Source organism: Mesocricetus auratus, unplaced genomic scaffold (assembly GCF_017639785.1).
Source record: "Mesocricetus auratus isolate SY011 unplaced genomic scaffold, BCM_Maur_2.0 Super-Scaffold_100013, whole genome shotgun sequence".
Lineage (NCBI taxonomy): Eukaryota > Metazoa > Chordata > Mammalia > Rodentia > Cricetidae > Mesocricetus > Mesocricetus auratus.
Genome location: NW_024429196.1, coordinates 10,975,583 through 10,991,395, shown reverse-complemented (window position 1 = coordinate 10,991,395; position 15,813 = coordinate 10,975,583). Strand labels below are relative to the sequence as shown.

At 36.9% G+C, this 15,813-nt stretch overlaps 1 protein-coding gene and 1 non-coding gene across 32 annotated transcripts in view; both read right to left on the bottom strand.

The window, feature by feature from the left end:
• Crem (cAMP responsive element modulator) overlaps positions 1–15,813 on the bottom strand; it is an 81,068-nt gene that overhangs the window by 17,385 nt on the left and 47,870 nt on the right. For 10 of the 31 annotated variants that reach the window (XM_040755363.1, XM_040755362.1, XM_005085177.4 and 7 more), the window contains 4 exons: positions 15,035–15,181; positions 11,399–11,493; positions 11,113–11,255; positions 2,149–2,337 (listed from right to left, as the gene is read on the bottom strand). The exons of 2 other annotated variants lie outside the window; for them this stretch is intronic. In XM_040755363.1, coding sequence (XP_040611297.1) covers positions 2,149–2,337; positions 11,113–11,255; positions 11,399–11,493; positions 15,035–15,181 — 574 coding nt within the window. Of the gene's footprint in view, positions 1–2,148; positions 2,338–11,112; positions 11,256–11,398; positions 11,494–15,034; positions 15,182–15,326; positions 15,432–15,813 lie in introns of those variants that run through there. 19 more of the 31 variants (XM_040755367.1, XM_040755369.1, XM_040755370.1 and 16 more) reach the window with 5 other exon arrangements.
• On the bottom strand, positions 7,906–8,012 carry LOC121143827. The gene has a single exon (XR_005881143.1). It is a non-coding gene; the product is annotated as a U6 spliceosomal RNA (small nuclear RNA).

Below are 15,813 nucleotides of genomic sequence, written 5' to 3'. Positions count from 1 at the left end.
ACAAAAGTAAAATAAAATAGGTTTGAAACGTATAGAAGAAAATTATTTTTAATCTCCAGTGTATAAAACTTACATATTAAATATGAAAAATCTAAAAATATTTTTAAAGTATCAATTTTGCATATTTTTCCATGTGAAACAGGTGACATGAGAAGAAAGAACTATTCTTTTTTTTGTGGGGGGGTTTCGAGACAGGGTTTCTCTGTATTGTTTTGGAGGCTATCGGTCCAGCCCAGTCTCAAACTCACAGAGATCCGCCTGCCTCTGCCTCCGGAGTGCTGGGATTAAAGGCGTGCGCCACCACCGCCCGGCGAAAGAACTATTCTTTATTCATTTAGACAAACAAGGTTCAAAAGCATAGGAAAATGTAATGAATGATTTTGTTGTTTGGTATTGGGGGAACAGGATGTCACTATAGAACCCAGGCAGATTGGAAACTCATGTATAGGTGGACTTAAAACTCAGAGTAGATGAGATGGCAGTACACACCTTTAATCCCAGTACTTGGGAGACAAAGGCAGGCAGATCTCTGTGGATTTGAGGCCAGTCTGATCTACAGAGTGAGTTCCAGGATAGGTAGGGCTTCACACAGAGAAACCCTGTCTCAAAAAACAAAACAAAACAAAAAACAACTCCAGAGTAACCCTCTTGCCTTAGCCTCCCAGGTACTGGGATTATTGGCATGCACAGTAATACCCAGATTTAGTCTTTCTTCTTGTTTCAAAAATAGATTTATTTGTTTGTTTTTATGTGTTTTTGTGTCTATGTTGAGTATATGTGTGTGTGACCAGAAGACAGCCAGGTGTCCTTCTCTGACTCTGCTGATTTGAGATAGGGTCTCTCTCTGAACCTGGTGTTCCTGTTTTCTCGGGTAGGCTGGAAGCCAGAAAGCCCCAGAAATCCTCTCTCTACCATCTTTGGAGCTGTGGTTACAGGCATATGTGTTAACCCTGATTTGTTTTGTGAAGGCTGGGATCTAAACCCCAGTTCTCATGATTGTACAGCAAGCACTCTTAACCACTGAGCCATCTCTCCAGCTCTTTTCAGACTACATATACTTTTATTATACCCACATTCATTTCCCAAATACCGAGAGTAAAGGGATTCATCAACCAGGCATAGTACCACATGCCTGCACCTCAGCACTCAGGAACCTGGGGCAGGGGAACTTCTTCAATTTCTAGGTCAGCTGGACCATATTTCCAAGACACTCAAAATAAAAGAACAGATATTACTTTCCTTAAAGTGAGTGTGATGCATTCTAGACAAATAAACCCACCAAAAGACTAGAATTAAAACATGATTTTTAAGTTGTATTAAATACATGCTTTAAGTTATAAGCACAGTAGAATGAAGTTAAAATAATATGTAACCCAGGTGTAACTCAACTCATAGACAACCCTAAAAGTTTATGGCTACATCCTGTTTTATTTCACTACAGACTTCATTCATAAGACCTCGAGTGAGGACCTTAAATACTAAGAAGAGTCTAAAAGACATGAAAATCAACTTTTGTTTTTAAATGAGTTGTGTAAAACTTAGACTTGGAAAAAAGAACAAATTTAAGATATAAACTTAAATACAAACTTAAATAAAAATTATATATTGAACTTACATATCCACATAAAAATTAATAGAAACATATTGGAGGCTAGTCATGGCTCATTCAGTAAAGGATTTTGCCACAGGAACCTGATATTCTGAGTCTGATCTCCAGAACTCACATCAACTGTGAGACAAAGTAACAGACAGCACAAAGCTGTCCTCTGATCTACACACACACACACACACACACACACACACGGACAGGCACAGTAATAATAAAAAAATTAAAATACACTGGGTTAAAAAAATACACTGGGTACAGCATGTGACACAAAATGAAAGTTATTTACTTAATTTAAAAATACATTCATGTTTTCATCTCCCCTTGTTTTATCATGCTGCTCTTAAATTACCCTTTCTTCAGATTAGTGAAAACCATACTTGAACTTCTCTCTGAAGTATAAGCATTTCTTTGAACTTGTGTGTCTCCCACCCCTCCTAAAAATCTACCCCTGTATATTTCATGACACTGCAGATAGACACTCAAAGGTGAGACACAGCAACCCACAGGTATTCTAAATGCATTAGATTAATAAAATATACCTTGAACAACAACCTGGCTGCCTGGGACAAAGAACTGCTGTGTGCCATCAGCTGATTGTGCTGCATACTGTACAATTGTAGCACCTGGCGGAGGAGCTCCTGAATTTGTCATTGTTAATGCTTGGAGTCCCTGAACACCATCAGATCCTGGGTTAGAAATCTGGATTGCTCCACCTTGGGCTATAGCAACTTAATAGAAAAAGAGAAGAAATATTAGAGAATTCTGAGTTACTTTAATCCCATATTGGAAGAATATAATATACTATCATTACTTTCACTGTTACTTTTCTAAGTGGGACTAATAAGGAACATTACCTTCTTCATCCTGGGGTGAACTTTATAAAAGATTATCAACACAAATTATTTTATTTTGGTTTTGCTGTTGAGGGTATTTTGTATTCAGGATTTTTAAATTACTATTCCTAGAGTCTACAAAGTTTTCCTTCTAGGTATCCATTCTGCTCAATTTATGTGTATGAATGTATTGCCTACATGTAGTATGCCTGTGCACTACATGCACCCCTGGTATTTGCAAAGGCTAGAGGAGTCATTGGATCCCCTGGAACTGGAGTTATGCCATTGTGAGATGCCATGCAGGTGATGGGAATCTAATCTGAGGCCTCTGGAAGAGCAGCTCCTGCAGAAACAAAGTCCAACTTCAAAGTATTACCAATTCTTTCAAATATTTTTGGTTATAAACAACTTCCTTCTGAGAATTAGGAAATGGTCAGTAACATTTTCGTTGGCACTGCAATTACATTAAACCTGTACTTTAAACCATCTAACTACATTTCTTATTTACTATCAAATGAAAGGCAGTTTTAAGAGCTGAGGGTGTCTGCAGTTCAATGATAGAGTGCATGCTCAAATCATCCACTAGGCACAGGATATAATCCCGAGCATTCACAAAAAAGAAGGAAAAAGGAAGAAAGGGAGGGAGGGAGGAAGGGAGGGAGGGAGGGAAGGAAGGAGGGAGGGAAGGAAAGAGGGAGGGAGGGATAAGGGAGGAAAGGAAACGAAAGAAGGAAGGCACTTAAAACGCTAAGTAATTTAAATGAAGGTTTCAAACTCCAATCACAGAAATGGAATTTTCTCTTTCCTTAATTTTTCAACAATACAATATCAGGCTTTTGGAGTAGTTATATAATCCTGAGATAAGTTCCAAATTACTTTGATCTTAGTGTTTTTAAAATAATTTTTCTCCTAAATTTCCAACTAAAACTTTTTTGTTTTTATAATATGAACAGATTACAATATTAAAAGTCTGTTCATTTTATTTTCTGGTAAAAACCAAAACATAATTCAAACTGAAGTACACACAGAATTTTATAAATAAAATTAAAAATACTACATCCCATACACCCCACAGTATAGTTGGCTCTGGTACAAGCTACCATGCCAGACATGGGAAACTTCTCTACTGATTAATCCCTTTCATTAGCCTTTCATATAGTATACTGATAGTGCTTCTGACTTTAGCATTATGAAATGATAGCAGCTCTTCCTACTTGAAAGGGTATATCTATTGTTGGAGAATAAAGTTTAATGTTTCAGAGATTCTGGAAAGGGGCTATCTGTAGTAATAGATTTAAGCAGGAACTTCTAAGGAGCTAAAATATCCAAAGACTGAATAATTTACTTCTAATAAACATCAATAATGATTAAAGTAGGAAAATATATGTCTGAATAAATTTAAATATATATTTTATTTATTTAAACAACAAACAAAACTTATCAGCCTTGCATGTTGGCATTAGCCTGTAATCCTAGCATTCTGGGAGGCACAGCAAGACTGCCATGAATTCCAGGCTAGTCTAAACTACAGTGAGACCCTGTGCTGAAACAGAAAGCTATTACAGAAAGCTTCCAACAAATATAACAGTGAAACGTATTTCTTGTGTTGAGTTTTTGACGCTGGGTCTCATGCAGTACAGGTTGTCCTAGAAAATGACTTTGAACTCTTATTCCTATTGCCTCTATCTCCTACATGCTGGGATTATAGGCATATACTACTGCGTTCAGCTGTGAAGAGCTACTTCTGTCATCCATTTTCCCTGCCTATTGATTTTTGAGCCACTATTGGGGTGGGGATGGGGGGGTCTGGAGTATTCACAACAATTGAAAATAAAGTATCTTTGTATCACCCAGTCATTTTACTCTGGGGACCAAGGCTTTTACATTGTTTTTATTTTCTTATTCCTGTGTGTGTGTGTGTGTGTGTGTGTGTGTGTGTGTGTGTGTGTGTGTGTGTGTGTGTGTGTGTGTGTGTTGCTTGTGCCTTCAGATGCCAGACGAGAGTGTCAGGTTGGCTGAATCTAGAGTTACTGGCAGGTGTGAGCTGAGTGATGGGTGCTAGAAGCCGAGTCCAGTTCTTTGAAAAAGCAGTGAATACTTCCAGAGGCATCATCTCTCTAACCCAGATCTAGCCTTTTTAATGCTTTCCTGAAGTGACTCATACAGCAAAGGGATAAGGCTTCTATCTCTGACAATATATATTTGTTGACAAAGCAGAGTCCATACTAGTCCATGAATATTAGCTAGGACTCAAACTAATGAAAACATGTCTTTTAAATTTAGACTGTATTTATTACTATATACTTAATAACATTATATAGAAGAAAATTTTAAAGTATCATTAAATTTAATAAAAATTGAAGCTATAACCATATAAACTATAAATTTTCATTTTTAGCTGACTCAAGCCTGCTACTATGCTTTCAGTTCACAGCAGTAGAGGAAGAATAGGTGAGGCTTCTACTGTTTTAATTGCTACCCACATAAACAGTTGTTGCTACACTTTTTATAACATAACTACAAAGCCATCCAACATCGACTGGCTGAACATTGAACACAATGTCCTTAATTAAAAAATAGCTTGGATTGTCCTGCCTATATTCTCAGCACTCGAGAGGATGAGGCAGAAGAGTCCAGTGTTTGAGGCTAGCTTTTGCTGAATACTTGTATCACCAGACAAAACAAAACATGTTTGTCCAGATGAAATACAACTCATTTATTTACTGAGTATATATCTACATCTAGATGGTTATGCAAATATCTTTAATATGCATTCTCACATAGTCAGAGATTTAGTTTTAAGTAAATATTAACCACAATCTGGTTTCCCCAGCTCACAATTCACCATATACAATGGGTGGTACCAGATAGGATGACAAAACTTATCTGCTAGTCCAAGATAATGAATCTCAAATATTTCTGGAACACAAAACTATGCCAGAATTCTGTTACTTCCATTACTTACTGCCACTATACAACTTTCTATGAAAGCTATTAATATTACTAAAGGAGGAAGATATTACTTATGGGATGAAGATTCAGAGCTTTTAATAAAGTAAAACATAGCCTTGTTTTTTGAGACAAGTCCTCATGTCTCAGCCTGGTCTGAGTTTCACATGCAGTTGATGATGACCTTGGATCTCTGATTCTCCCAGTGCTCGGATTGGTGGTATATGCAGCTACTCTTAGTTTCAGGCTGTACTGGAGATGGCAAGTACTCTACCAAGTGAGCTATACATCCCCAAACCCAAAAGGCAATTTTTAACTCCTATATAATTGATAAAGACAGAAAATATGGATTTATAAAGTGGATGCCTGACTTTAATACCAGCACTCAGGAAGCAGAGAAAGAGTTAGGCAGACCTCTATGAATTTGGGGCCAGCCTGGTCTACATATTAGTTCCAACCAGGGCTACATAGTGAGACTCTGTATCAAAAGAAAAAAAAATTGTGGAAAATTTGAGAAGTTTCTGAGAAAATAAGCAGAATGTACTCAACTTAAAATAAGATCTGAGCTCTCTTCACTTGATTTATGTATATTTTATTCTAACCCGGTGCATAGAAGTAATTCAAATGCATAAGCATGCAAATATTTAAGTAGCTATAATTCAAAATTACCCTAATTTCAAACTGTAATTGAAAGACTCAAAACTGAAATCTCATTACATAAAGTTTTGTTTGGAGTTTTGCTTTTATTTTCTTTGATATAGGGTTTTGCTGTATAGCCCTGAGCGTCCTGAAACTATGTAGACCAGGCTGGCCTCAAATTCAGAGCTCTACCTACACCACTGTCTCCTGAGTGCTGGGATCCAAGGCACGCTGTGCCACCATACCTAGCTCCATTACCCCCCTCCCAAAAAAAGGCTTTTTAAGACAGGGTTTGAAGTAAAACATAGCCTTGGTTTTTTTTTAGTTTATTTTCATGTGAAGAGGCCTGGATGTTCAGGAACTAACTCTGTAGACCAGGCTGGCCTCAAACTCACAGAGATCCGCCTGTCTCTGCCTCGAGTGCTGGGATTAAACGTGTGCGCCACCATACCTGGTTACTACGGTAATATTTAACAGGATAGCAGAAGTGGGCCAGTGGCAGAGTAGAATGCATGAAACACAAAGCCGTGGTTTGATGCCCAGCACTGGAACTGGGGTATGGGGCCAGAAGGAAAGGAAATGAGAAAGACTAAATCCTGTGTCTTAAAAGTCAGAGGAACAGAAAAAGATTAAATCACAGTTACCATGAGAATATCACCACGAAGGTCAAAAAGCATAAATGGTATTAACTACATATATCATTTTGAAAGTTACTTAGGAGCCAGGCGTTGGTGGCGCACGCCTTTAATCCCAGCACTCGGGAGGCAGAGGCAGGCGGATCTCTGTGTGTTCGAGACCAGCCTGGTCTACCGAGCGAGTTCCATGACAGCCTCCAAAGCCACAGAGAAACCCTGTCTCGAAAAAAACAAAAAAAAAAAAAAAAAAAAGAAAGTTACTTAGGGGGTTTGTAAGCAATGCCACTGCTAAGAATATACAAATACAGGTTCTTAAGAATGTGTAAACCAATTGCCTTTATGAGAAAAGTGTTCCTTCCCATGAGCACCCTAAGGTTTTTACAATATATATGTACATGTATGAAAATGTCATCATGAAACCTATTACTATAACTAATATAAACTAATAAAACATTTTAATTCTGGATTCTTTAAGCAGCCCACAATATCATACTTGTCTTTAGGTGGATTTTGGGTTGACCCACTTACCTTTCAGATCCAGAAAAGATGAGTCACGGAGACTCATTCCAATAAGGTTCTTAGTAAAATATGGTGGCAGAGAGAGAAAAAAATGAGACATCTAGAAAGAATAATGTGAGTCCTGGTGACAGCCTTCCACTGGTAAAGGAAGAGATTGGGTGTAGCAGAGTATGGGTTTAATTTTTCCTCAGAGGAGAAAATTTATTAAATTAAAAACCTTCAATCATTTGAGACTGGAGAGATAGCTAAGTAGTTAAGAGCTGAACAAATATCCACACAAAACCACCCATATACATAAGAGATAAATATTTTTTAAACTTCATTTAAATTTCTTTTAGACATTTAATTTTCTTTTCACTTTTGCTTTTATGAATTCACTTTATATTTAAAATTTTTTATGCAGCAAATAACATTCTTCGCTAACACTATCTCAAACGTCATCATATGGTAGCTTATCTCAGGATACTTCCCTGAGGTATAACAGGTTGTCCTTGACCAAACCAATTGAGCATGGTGCTGGAGATGGAAGCCACGGCCTCACACATACCAGGTAAATGTTCTTCTCCAGGTGAACCATACCCTGGCTTCATCTGCTAGACAACAAACCTGCTGCAAGGTCCTGTATTTCCAGCAGAGTCTCTGCAGCTGTAGCTATTTATTTGGTGCTGTACAATAAATCCTTGCCTGCTTAAAGTTTAAATGTTTAGGTTCTATTTTTTTTTTAAGTATGGAGTGCTTCACGAATTTGCATTTCATCCTTGTGCAGGGGCCATGCTAATCTTCTCTGTATCGTTCCAATTTTAGTATATGTGCTGCCGAAGGGAACACTAGGTTCTATTTTTTAAGCCTGCCAATTTTTCCTGTTCCCAGTGAAAATATTTAATTTTTGTGATAAATAGTAAGCAGAACTAAGTATGTACAGTGATAGAGCACTTGTCTAACATGTACAAGGACCCAGATGAATCCCTAGGAAACTAAAACAGTAAGATCAACTTCCAAGAAGTATCTTTCAACTATTAAAAATATGGATTTGGGCTAGGGAGATGGCTCAGTGGGAAAAGCACTTGTGCAAACATGAGGACCTGAGTTCCCACTACCCATGTAAAAGCTGGGTAGAGTATTATGCATCTGTAACCTCAACAGTTAGTAGAAATGAGTGAATACCAGGGGCTCACTAGCCAGAAAGTCTTGCCAAAATGATGAGCTCCAGATGAGACATGACTCAAAACATAAGGTGAAGAAGCCATAGGAGAAGACAGCCTATGATAGCTTCTAGCTTGTAGACATGCATGTATGAATAAATGCACCTGCACACATGTATGTGTACATTCACACACACAATAATTTTAATGTAACTATTGATATGTGGGGGGAAAGTAAATATATTGTATTTCTTCAATTTCAATACTCATGTCACAATTAAGATTATGAGGGTGACTCAAAACCATGCATAGAAAAATATCCAGAAATTCTAGTCAAACTATTCTGAAAGTCAAAGGATGCTAACAACTGTTTCTATTCTTAAATATTTATATATAACATAAAAGCATCGCCGGGTGTTGGTGGCACATGCCTTTAATCCCAGCACTCGGGAGGCAGAGGCAGGCGGATCTCTGTGAGTTCGAGGCTAGGCTGGACTAACAGCCTCCAAAATAAAACAGAGAAACCCTGTCTCGTAAAACCAAAAAAAAAAAAGCATCAAGACATACTAAATTTTACTTAGTAAAAAATATGATTAATTACAATGGATCTTGTATATATATATATATATAGGTATAATACAAATATTCTCTAATTGAAGTATAGAAATTATTTTTGGCTGGGCAGTGGTGGTGCACGCCTTTAATCCCAGCACTCAGGAGGCAGAGGCAGGAGGATCTTTGTGAGTTCGAGACTAGCCTAATCTTCAAGAGCTAGTTCCAGGATAGGTTCCAAAGCCACAGAGAAACCCTATCTCGAAAAAAAAAAAAAAGAAAGAAAGAAAAAGAAAATTATTTTTTGTAGAACAAACAAATATTGAACTTCTCTACACATGCAGTTGTCTAGTTTTACCTGCAACTCCTGACTCGTCCCCCAACCCTGCACCTTACACACAGGGAGCTTCTATGCCAAGTGTGGAAGATGATGCCGGGAGCACAGGAGTCATGGCATAGAAGCTCCCTGAAAGGAGAGGGTTTAATGAGCACGGAGACTCTCTCAGCTAGTTTACACTTCTTTGTCTCCCCCGTTTGGCCTGTTATTTTCTTTTGGCCATTAAAATTATTACCACCTCAAAGACTAAAACCTGAGATGCCTCTTGAGCTGATCATTGAGTGAACAAATGCAGACACCAGAGTCCTTCACCACATCCTCTTCACCTTCAACATTTTCCTCGCTTTCATTTTACTAGGTCACATTTTGTAGTAATAATCTAAGGAAATTAACCCGTAGCATCAACTTCCCTATTCTGTGCAGATAGATCATTGCTGCCATAAGAAATCCTATGTAGTATCAGTTTATACCAGAGAAATGCCAAGTTTACAGCCTCTTAGTTCATCCCCAAAACTTTAAGAAGTCTTAACATTCTTTCAACAGTGATTATCAACCTTTCCATGTCATAGCAGAAACAAAAACAATAGAATGGACAGCCCATGGGTAAATGAGCAAAGTTCCTCAAAGCTGGGGCTCAGTCAGGAGGCTCAAGCCTCCCAGGCCTACTCATGCTCTCTAGTGACCAAAAGCTGAAGACTGCTGCCCTCTTGAAACCTAGAATTATACTGACAAGCTCTGGTTTACAGTCCTAAAACATTCGCCACACAGCCCCAAAGGACCAAAGAAACATAAAGATGAAGCAAAAAGTCATAGGAATTTTCTTAACACTCATTTTTGAACATTTTGAGCATGTGCATTCAGATCCTGTAGAGGATGTGGACAAATTACACCCATCTCAGGCAGGTATCATGATGGTATCTACCCAAAAATTACTGAAAGGATTTAATTTAATAATGCAAATATCTATCAACACAGGAGAAATTATAAGAAACAACAACAAACCTTAATAACTTCATAAGAGCTTTCCATACACAAAAGATAATAGCATGCTTTAATAGCCAAGCTTTGAGGCTTTGGGGGTATTTGTACTTTTTAAAAGGAAAAACTGAAAATGTGAAGTCTTCTCACTTTATTTAGATACAGCATTTAAAATCATACATCTGTAAATACCCAAGGCAGTTCCCCTGCCTTCCTTTCTTTTTATTTTGCTTTCTAGGTCTCATGGTTCAATACTTTTGCTTTTCAAATGCCCTTGACTTAGGAAAATGGGAAAATAATTGGTGCTTTAGTTAGAACAAAAAGCACAGAAGTAACAATCCATTAAAATGCACAAGACTAAATGCCAATGTAACTGTTTATTAGAGCTTCCAGTATGTAAAGTTCAAATAAATGATCTATCCACTTGCTACAGTTTGAAAGTTAAATAATTTTTGTTCTTTTAGAAAAACTGCAGCACAAATTAACAGAGTAATGAAACAAAATTACATTTAAAACATGACTTAAAAACGTATTTACCTCTTTTAGAAAAAGTGTAATAAGCTGTTGGCAACAAAAGCCAGCAATAATGAAATACATACATTATATTATGAAGACAACAAAAATAGGAACTTTTACTTGAGATGAATATAAACATGAAAATAGGAATATAAACATGTAAATAGGAAGCCCTCCCTTTAACTTTTAACCACTTCCCTTTCATATTCAGCAATAAAAACTTATACTTTTCAACTGCCAGTACAATACTGCTTTAACATGTATTTCTTATTCTATGACACCCAGTTGTTAACAATGCACAGTTGTTAATGAAGCATTCAGATGCCCAAACCCACATGGCTTCACTGTAACTAGGGAAGACTTAAAAGCTAGCACTGTGTCTATGGAATCATAGCATACATACTGTATTGCCCCGTGCTAGTCTGATATATGCTAGTTGGTACTGCCATGGTAGCAATGTTAGGTGGTGTTCCTTCTTCCTCTGATTTTTCTTCTTCAATCTTGGGAATACCAGGCACATCAGAGGAAAGTTCATTCAGTATTTTTCTAAAATATAATTTAATAATAGAAGCAATTAGAATACAGAAACAAACAGATACCAAGAACATTAAAAATAAGAATTGCTTTGCTCTATAATTATTGTACCTCTTTTGATGGAAATATTCCAGTAGGAAAGTTATTTAACTCACCTATATGAGGGTCTTCGTGAAAGAATTTCTCTACGTTTATGAGAATCGATTACTTCTGATTCAGCAGAATCATCTGTCTCTGCAATTGTTGCTACCTATAATACAAGATTTTCTGAAACGCATCATAAAATATATTATCTTCATCCTCATTCAAAAAATGATTAAAAGCTCTGTTGGTAGAATTCAACTTAGTTCTTGTGTGGAAAGGGAAGCAAAGAATAGTATAGATAATAAATTACACACCAGTTCAATAGAAAGGATATCTGGAATGCCAAGCAAGTCTTCACAGGAAAAGGAAAGCATAAAACACTTCAGACCCAAAACCCCAAACCTGAATGTGTCCTAGTAAGTCCAGATATCAATGAATGAGACCATAACAGAGAAAGAAAATTACCCAATTTAGTGCTCTCTTCACACTATCACTGGCTTAAGCTGAGTATAAAAGTCAAGCAACAGGTAGGCCCAAAAAAGAATGAATATTTATGTAAACAAGTCAGGAAACTAGGCTTATTAAGGGAAGGAATTATATTACAAGGAGTATATTAGAGTATAGGATTCTGAAGTCAAAATAAATTTATATTTAACAGGCCAGTAAGATGGCTCAGTGAATAAAAGCACTTGCCTCTAAGAGGCCTGACAACCTGAGTTCAGCCCCAAGACCTATATAGAAGACAGAGAAAACAAATTCCCACTAGTTGCCCTCTGACGTAGACACTATGGAATGCACACAAAGACACGCCCACATAATATATAGGTTGGCTGGTTGGTAGGTGGGTGGATGATAGACAGACAGACAGACAGAGATGTAAAAATAAAAAAAGCATGAGTTTTTTCAAGCCAGGCAACAATACAATGATATGACAATTAAAGAAAATAAGAAAACTAAAATAATAAATCTCTAAACATGTCTCCTGTCAATTTATTTAGTCACATAACTCTAAGGTTTAGGGGAGGTGAATTTATGAAACTTCATATTAGAATTAGATGAGAATCTGATGTGGGGAAAAACTAAAAGTATTAAGAACATGTAGTTCCTGCTATAAATATGGTAAGTTAGAACAGTGTGGGGCTGCGGATGTAGCTTGGTGTAGAATGATTCCATTATGCATGAAGCCACATGTTAGACCCCCAGCACCACATAAAACCTGGTGTGGTAGTGCATGCCCATAAACCCAGTATTTGAAGCATATGAAATTCAAGGTCATCTTTACAGATACTGTGAGTTTGAAACCAGCTTAAGCTTCAAAACTCTTCTCTAGAAAAATGCCAAGAAGGAGGAGAAGGAAGAAGCGTATCAGTATAGTTTCCTCTGAAAATTATGTAGAATTAGCAATTTAAAGTTTAAAATATTTTCAACATGAAAAAAAATAATGACATAACGTGATATATGTTTTAGCTAGACAATTTAGTCATGCCACAATGTATACACAGTTCAAAACAAAATGTTATTCAGAATAAATTGATAAACATTGTTTGCCAAGTAAAAGTATATTAAAAATCCATCTCTGATTTTAATAAAAAGGAATACAAATGTCTTCAAAAAATGTAGACAGAGCATGTATGTGTGTCTACACACACACACACACACACACACACACATATTCATCTACAAATGGCACTTAATGATCATGGATACAATACCAGGGAGGCAGAGGCAGGCAGATGTCTGAGTTAGAGGTCAGCCTGATCTAAAGACCTAGTTCTAGGACAGCCAGGACTAAACACAGAAACCCTGTCTCAAAAATACCAGGAAAAAAAAGCAAGAAATAGAAAAGTTGAGATGAATATGAACAAAATGCATTGTGAAATGTCATACTGAATGAAAGCACTGCTACAAAAACATACACACAACAAACATAACCTTCTGGGGGGGAGAAATGCTACCTTATATGGTCATGTATCACGTATCTTACACTGGCATTACATTTCACACAGCTGTCCTAAAATACAGCAATTCCCTCATGTGCAGTAGAGGTCATTATTTTATCCAGTTTAGAAAAGTTGAGATGAGTGGTGGCACATGTATTTACTCCCAGCATTTGAGAGGCAGAGGCAGGCAGATGTCTGTGACTTTGAGGCCAGCTTGGTCTACAGACCAATTCTAGGACAGCCAGGGCTACACAGAGAAACCCTGTCTCAAAAAACCAGAAAAAAGAAAGAAATAGAAAAGTTGAGATGAATATTAACAAAATACATTGTGAAATATAATGAATGAAACCACTGCTACATATATACTAGTAAAAACATTTTAAAAATTTAAAGTTCAGGCAGAATGATTTGTCACTTAAAACACAGAAATTCTAAGATAAGATCTATGAGAATTTATCTCTACAAAGACAATCAAATCATTCACTTAACAAAAAACAACAGCAATAATGAAATATTTGGAATATAAGACAATGCTGCCTTTCAACATCAGCCAGGTACAATTTATACCTCCAATAAAAGCCATTAATGTAAGAAATAACAAAGAAAAGAGACCTATTCTGAAAAGACAAGCAAGCTTAGAATGTATGTGAATTTATTGCGTCATTGTTGTTCTCAAGATGTTCTGTGATAAACTATACATACGCATCCAAGCAAAGGCAAGATTAAGTATATGCGTGCTCATTTTTCTCATAGATTTGAGACTGTTTGTCACCAGTTAGGTTCAAATAATTTCTACATTTAAAGAATAATAACAAATTGGTCTAAAAAAGAAACAGAAATCAGTTCAGTAGATAAGAAAAATATGCTATAAAGTGAATACATAATTTATATCAATTAATGAAAAAACTTACTTTCAAGAATTTAGGACTTATGACCATTCTGGTAATAATAATAATTAGTACAATATATATCTGTATCACAATCATGTCTACAAAAGCCCCAGTTCAATCTTAGGATATATATGACATGGAAATAAAGTGTTCAGTGACAAGGATCCTTACTTTGGGGCTGGGCTATGGTAGATGCTAGAGCATGTGCTTAGCATACATGAAGATCTGGAGTTTAAGTCCCAGCACCAAAATAAATAAATAGTAATATCCTGATGTCTAAGGTTTACATTCACTAAAGCCAAGTGCAATGATGCACTCAAGAGGCTGAGGCAGGAGGTCTACTTCAAGTTTCATTCCAACTTGGTTTACATAGTGAGGTCAAAGCCAACCAGGACTGTCGTCTTCATAGTACTACATTTACTACAACATCTTCTAAGAACCCTCAAAATACCACTAGGGAGCTTTGCTAAATAAATATGTCTGAAAACAAGAAACTAAAAGATAGAATTGCTTGACTACCAATTATCGTGTAAATTAAGGGCAACAACAAAACTCTAGCCCATAAGTTAATCTATATACACAGCAAAAAAGAATGCACTATACATAAAAATAAATTCTTTCAAGTATCCAAGATGACATCTTGAATATAAAGTTACACAAAAGAGCCAAGTGTGGTGGCACATGCCTATAGTACCATGATTTGAGAGGCTGACGAGGAGGATATGGAAGTTCAAAGCTATCCTTAGTTACATTCTGAGACCTTGTCTCCAAAAGAATAAGATCAAATAAAGAAAAATGATGAAAAATGAATCAAACAAAAGGAGAAATTTTAAAGCTCTAGAAAGTCAAAGACAAATCGTCAAGGAAGGAAGCTAACCTGAACAGTTTGTATTTGTGGTGACTGAATAACCGATGGATGTGGTGTCTGAATTACTCCCTGGACCTGTACAGTTTGGCCTGAAGGTAACTGTACTAGAGTCACAGCTGGGGAGCCTCTTCCAGTGTCTGATCCAGCTACAGAAACCTGAAAAAATGACCATCATTGAAGATTAAAGCTGGGCTTGGGTTGCTTCTGTTTGTTTTTAAGAGTACCACTTGCTAACACAACCAGCCTACTTCTCTTTTCCTTTTCTTGAGTCTAAGAAATGACAAACAAGTGGGGTACTTACCATTAGGGGGTAGTCACCTTCCTGGAACTGTCATTCTCTGATGTGACAGATACTAAAGAACCCATGCGCCTCACTTTTGGTGCCCATGCTTTTGCAGCTGAGAATGTTCCAATCACAAAGTTCTAAAGCAGTTAAACTACCTCGCTGCAACTCATGGCCACTAACAGGGTGCCCTTCTCAGGCCAAAGTACCAACTCTTCCTCTTTAACTGCTTAAGAGAAACTGGAGTAAATTTAAATGTGGATTACCTTTTTGATAAATGAATTGTTTTGTATGCAATAATTTGTTCACTGTTTTAAATGCAAACTCATGCCCTGTCTCAATACTAGCTTAAGAAAAAGTAATTTTATAGTATATAAACATACACACGCACAGAGTACACATTAAGGCAAAGATATTGCAGGACCTTTCAAGCCTTTAGTATCCCTGCAGCAGAAAAGCCTCCTGTATCAGGACTGGTGCAGCCTCCTATCACTTCTCCTCCTCC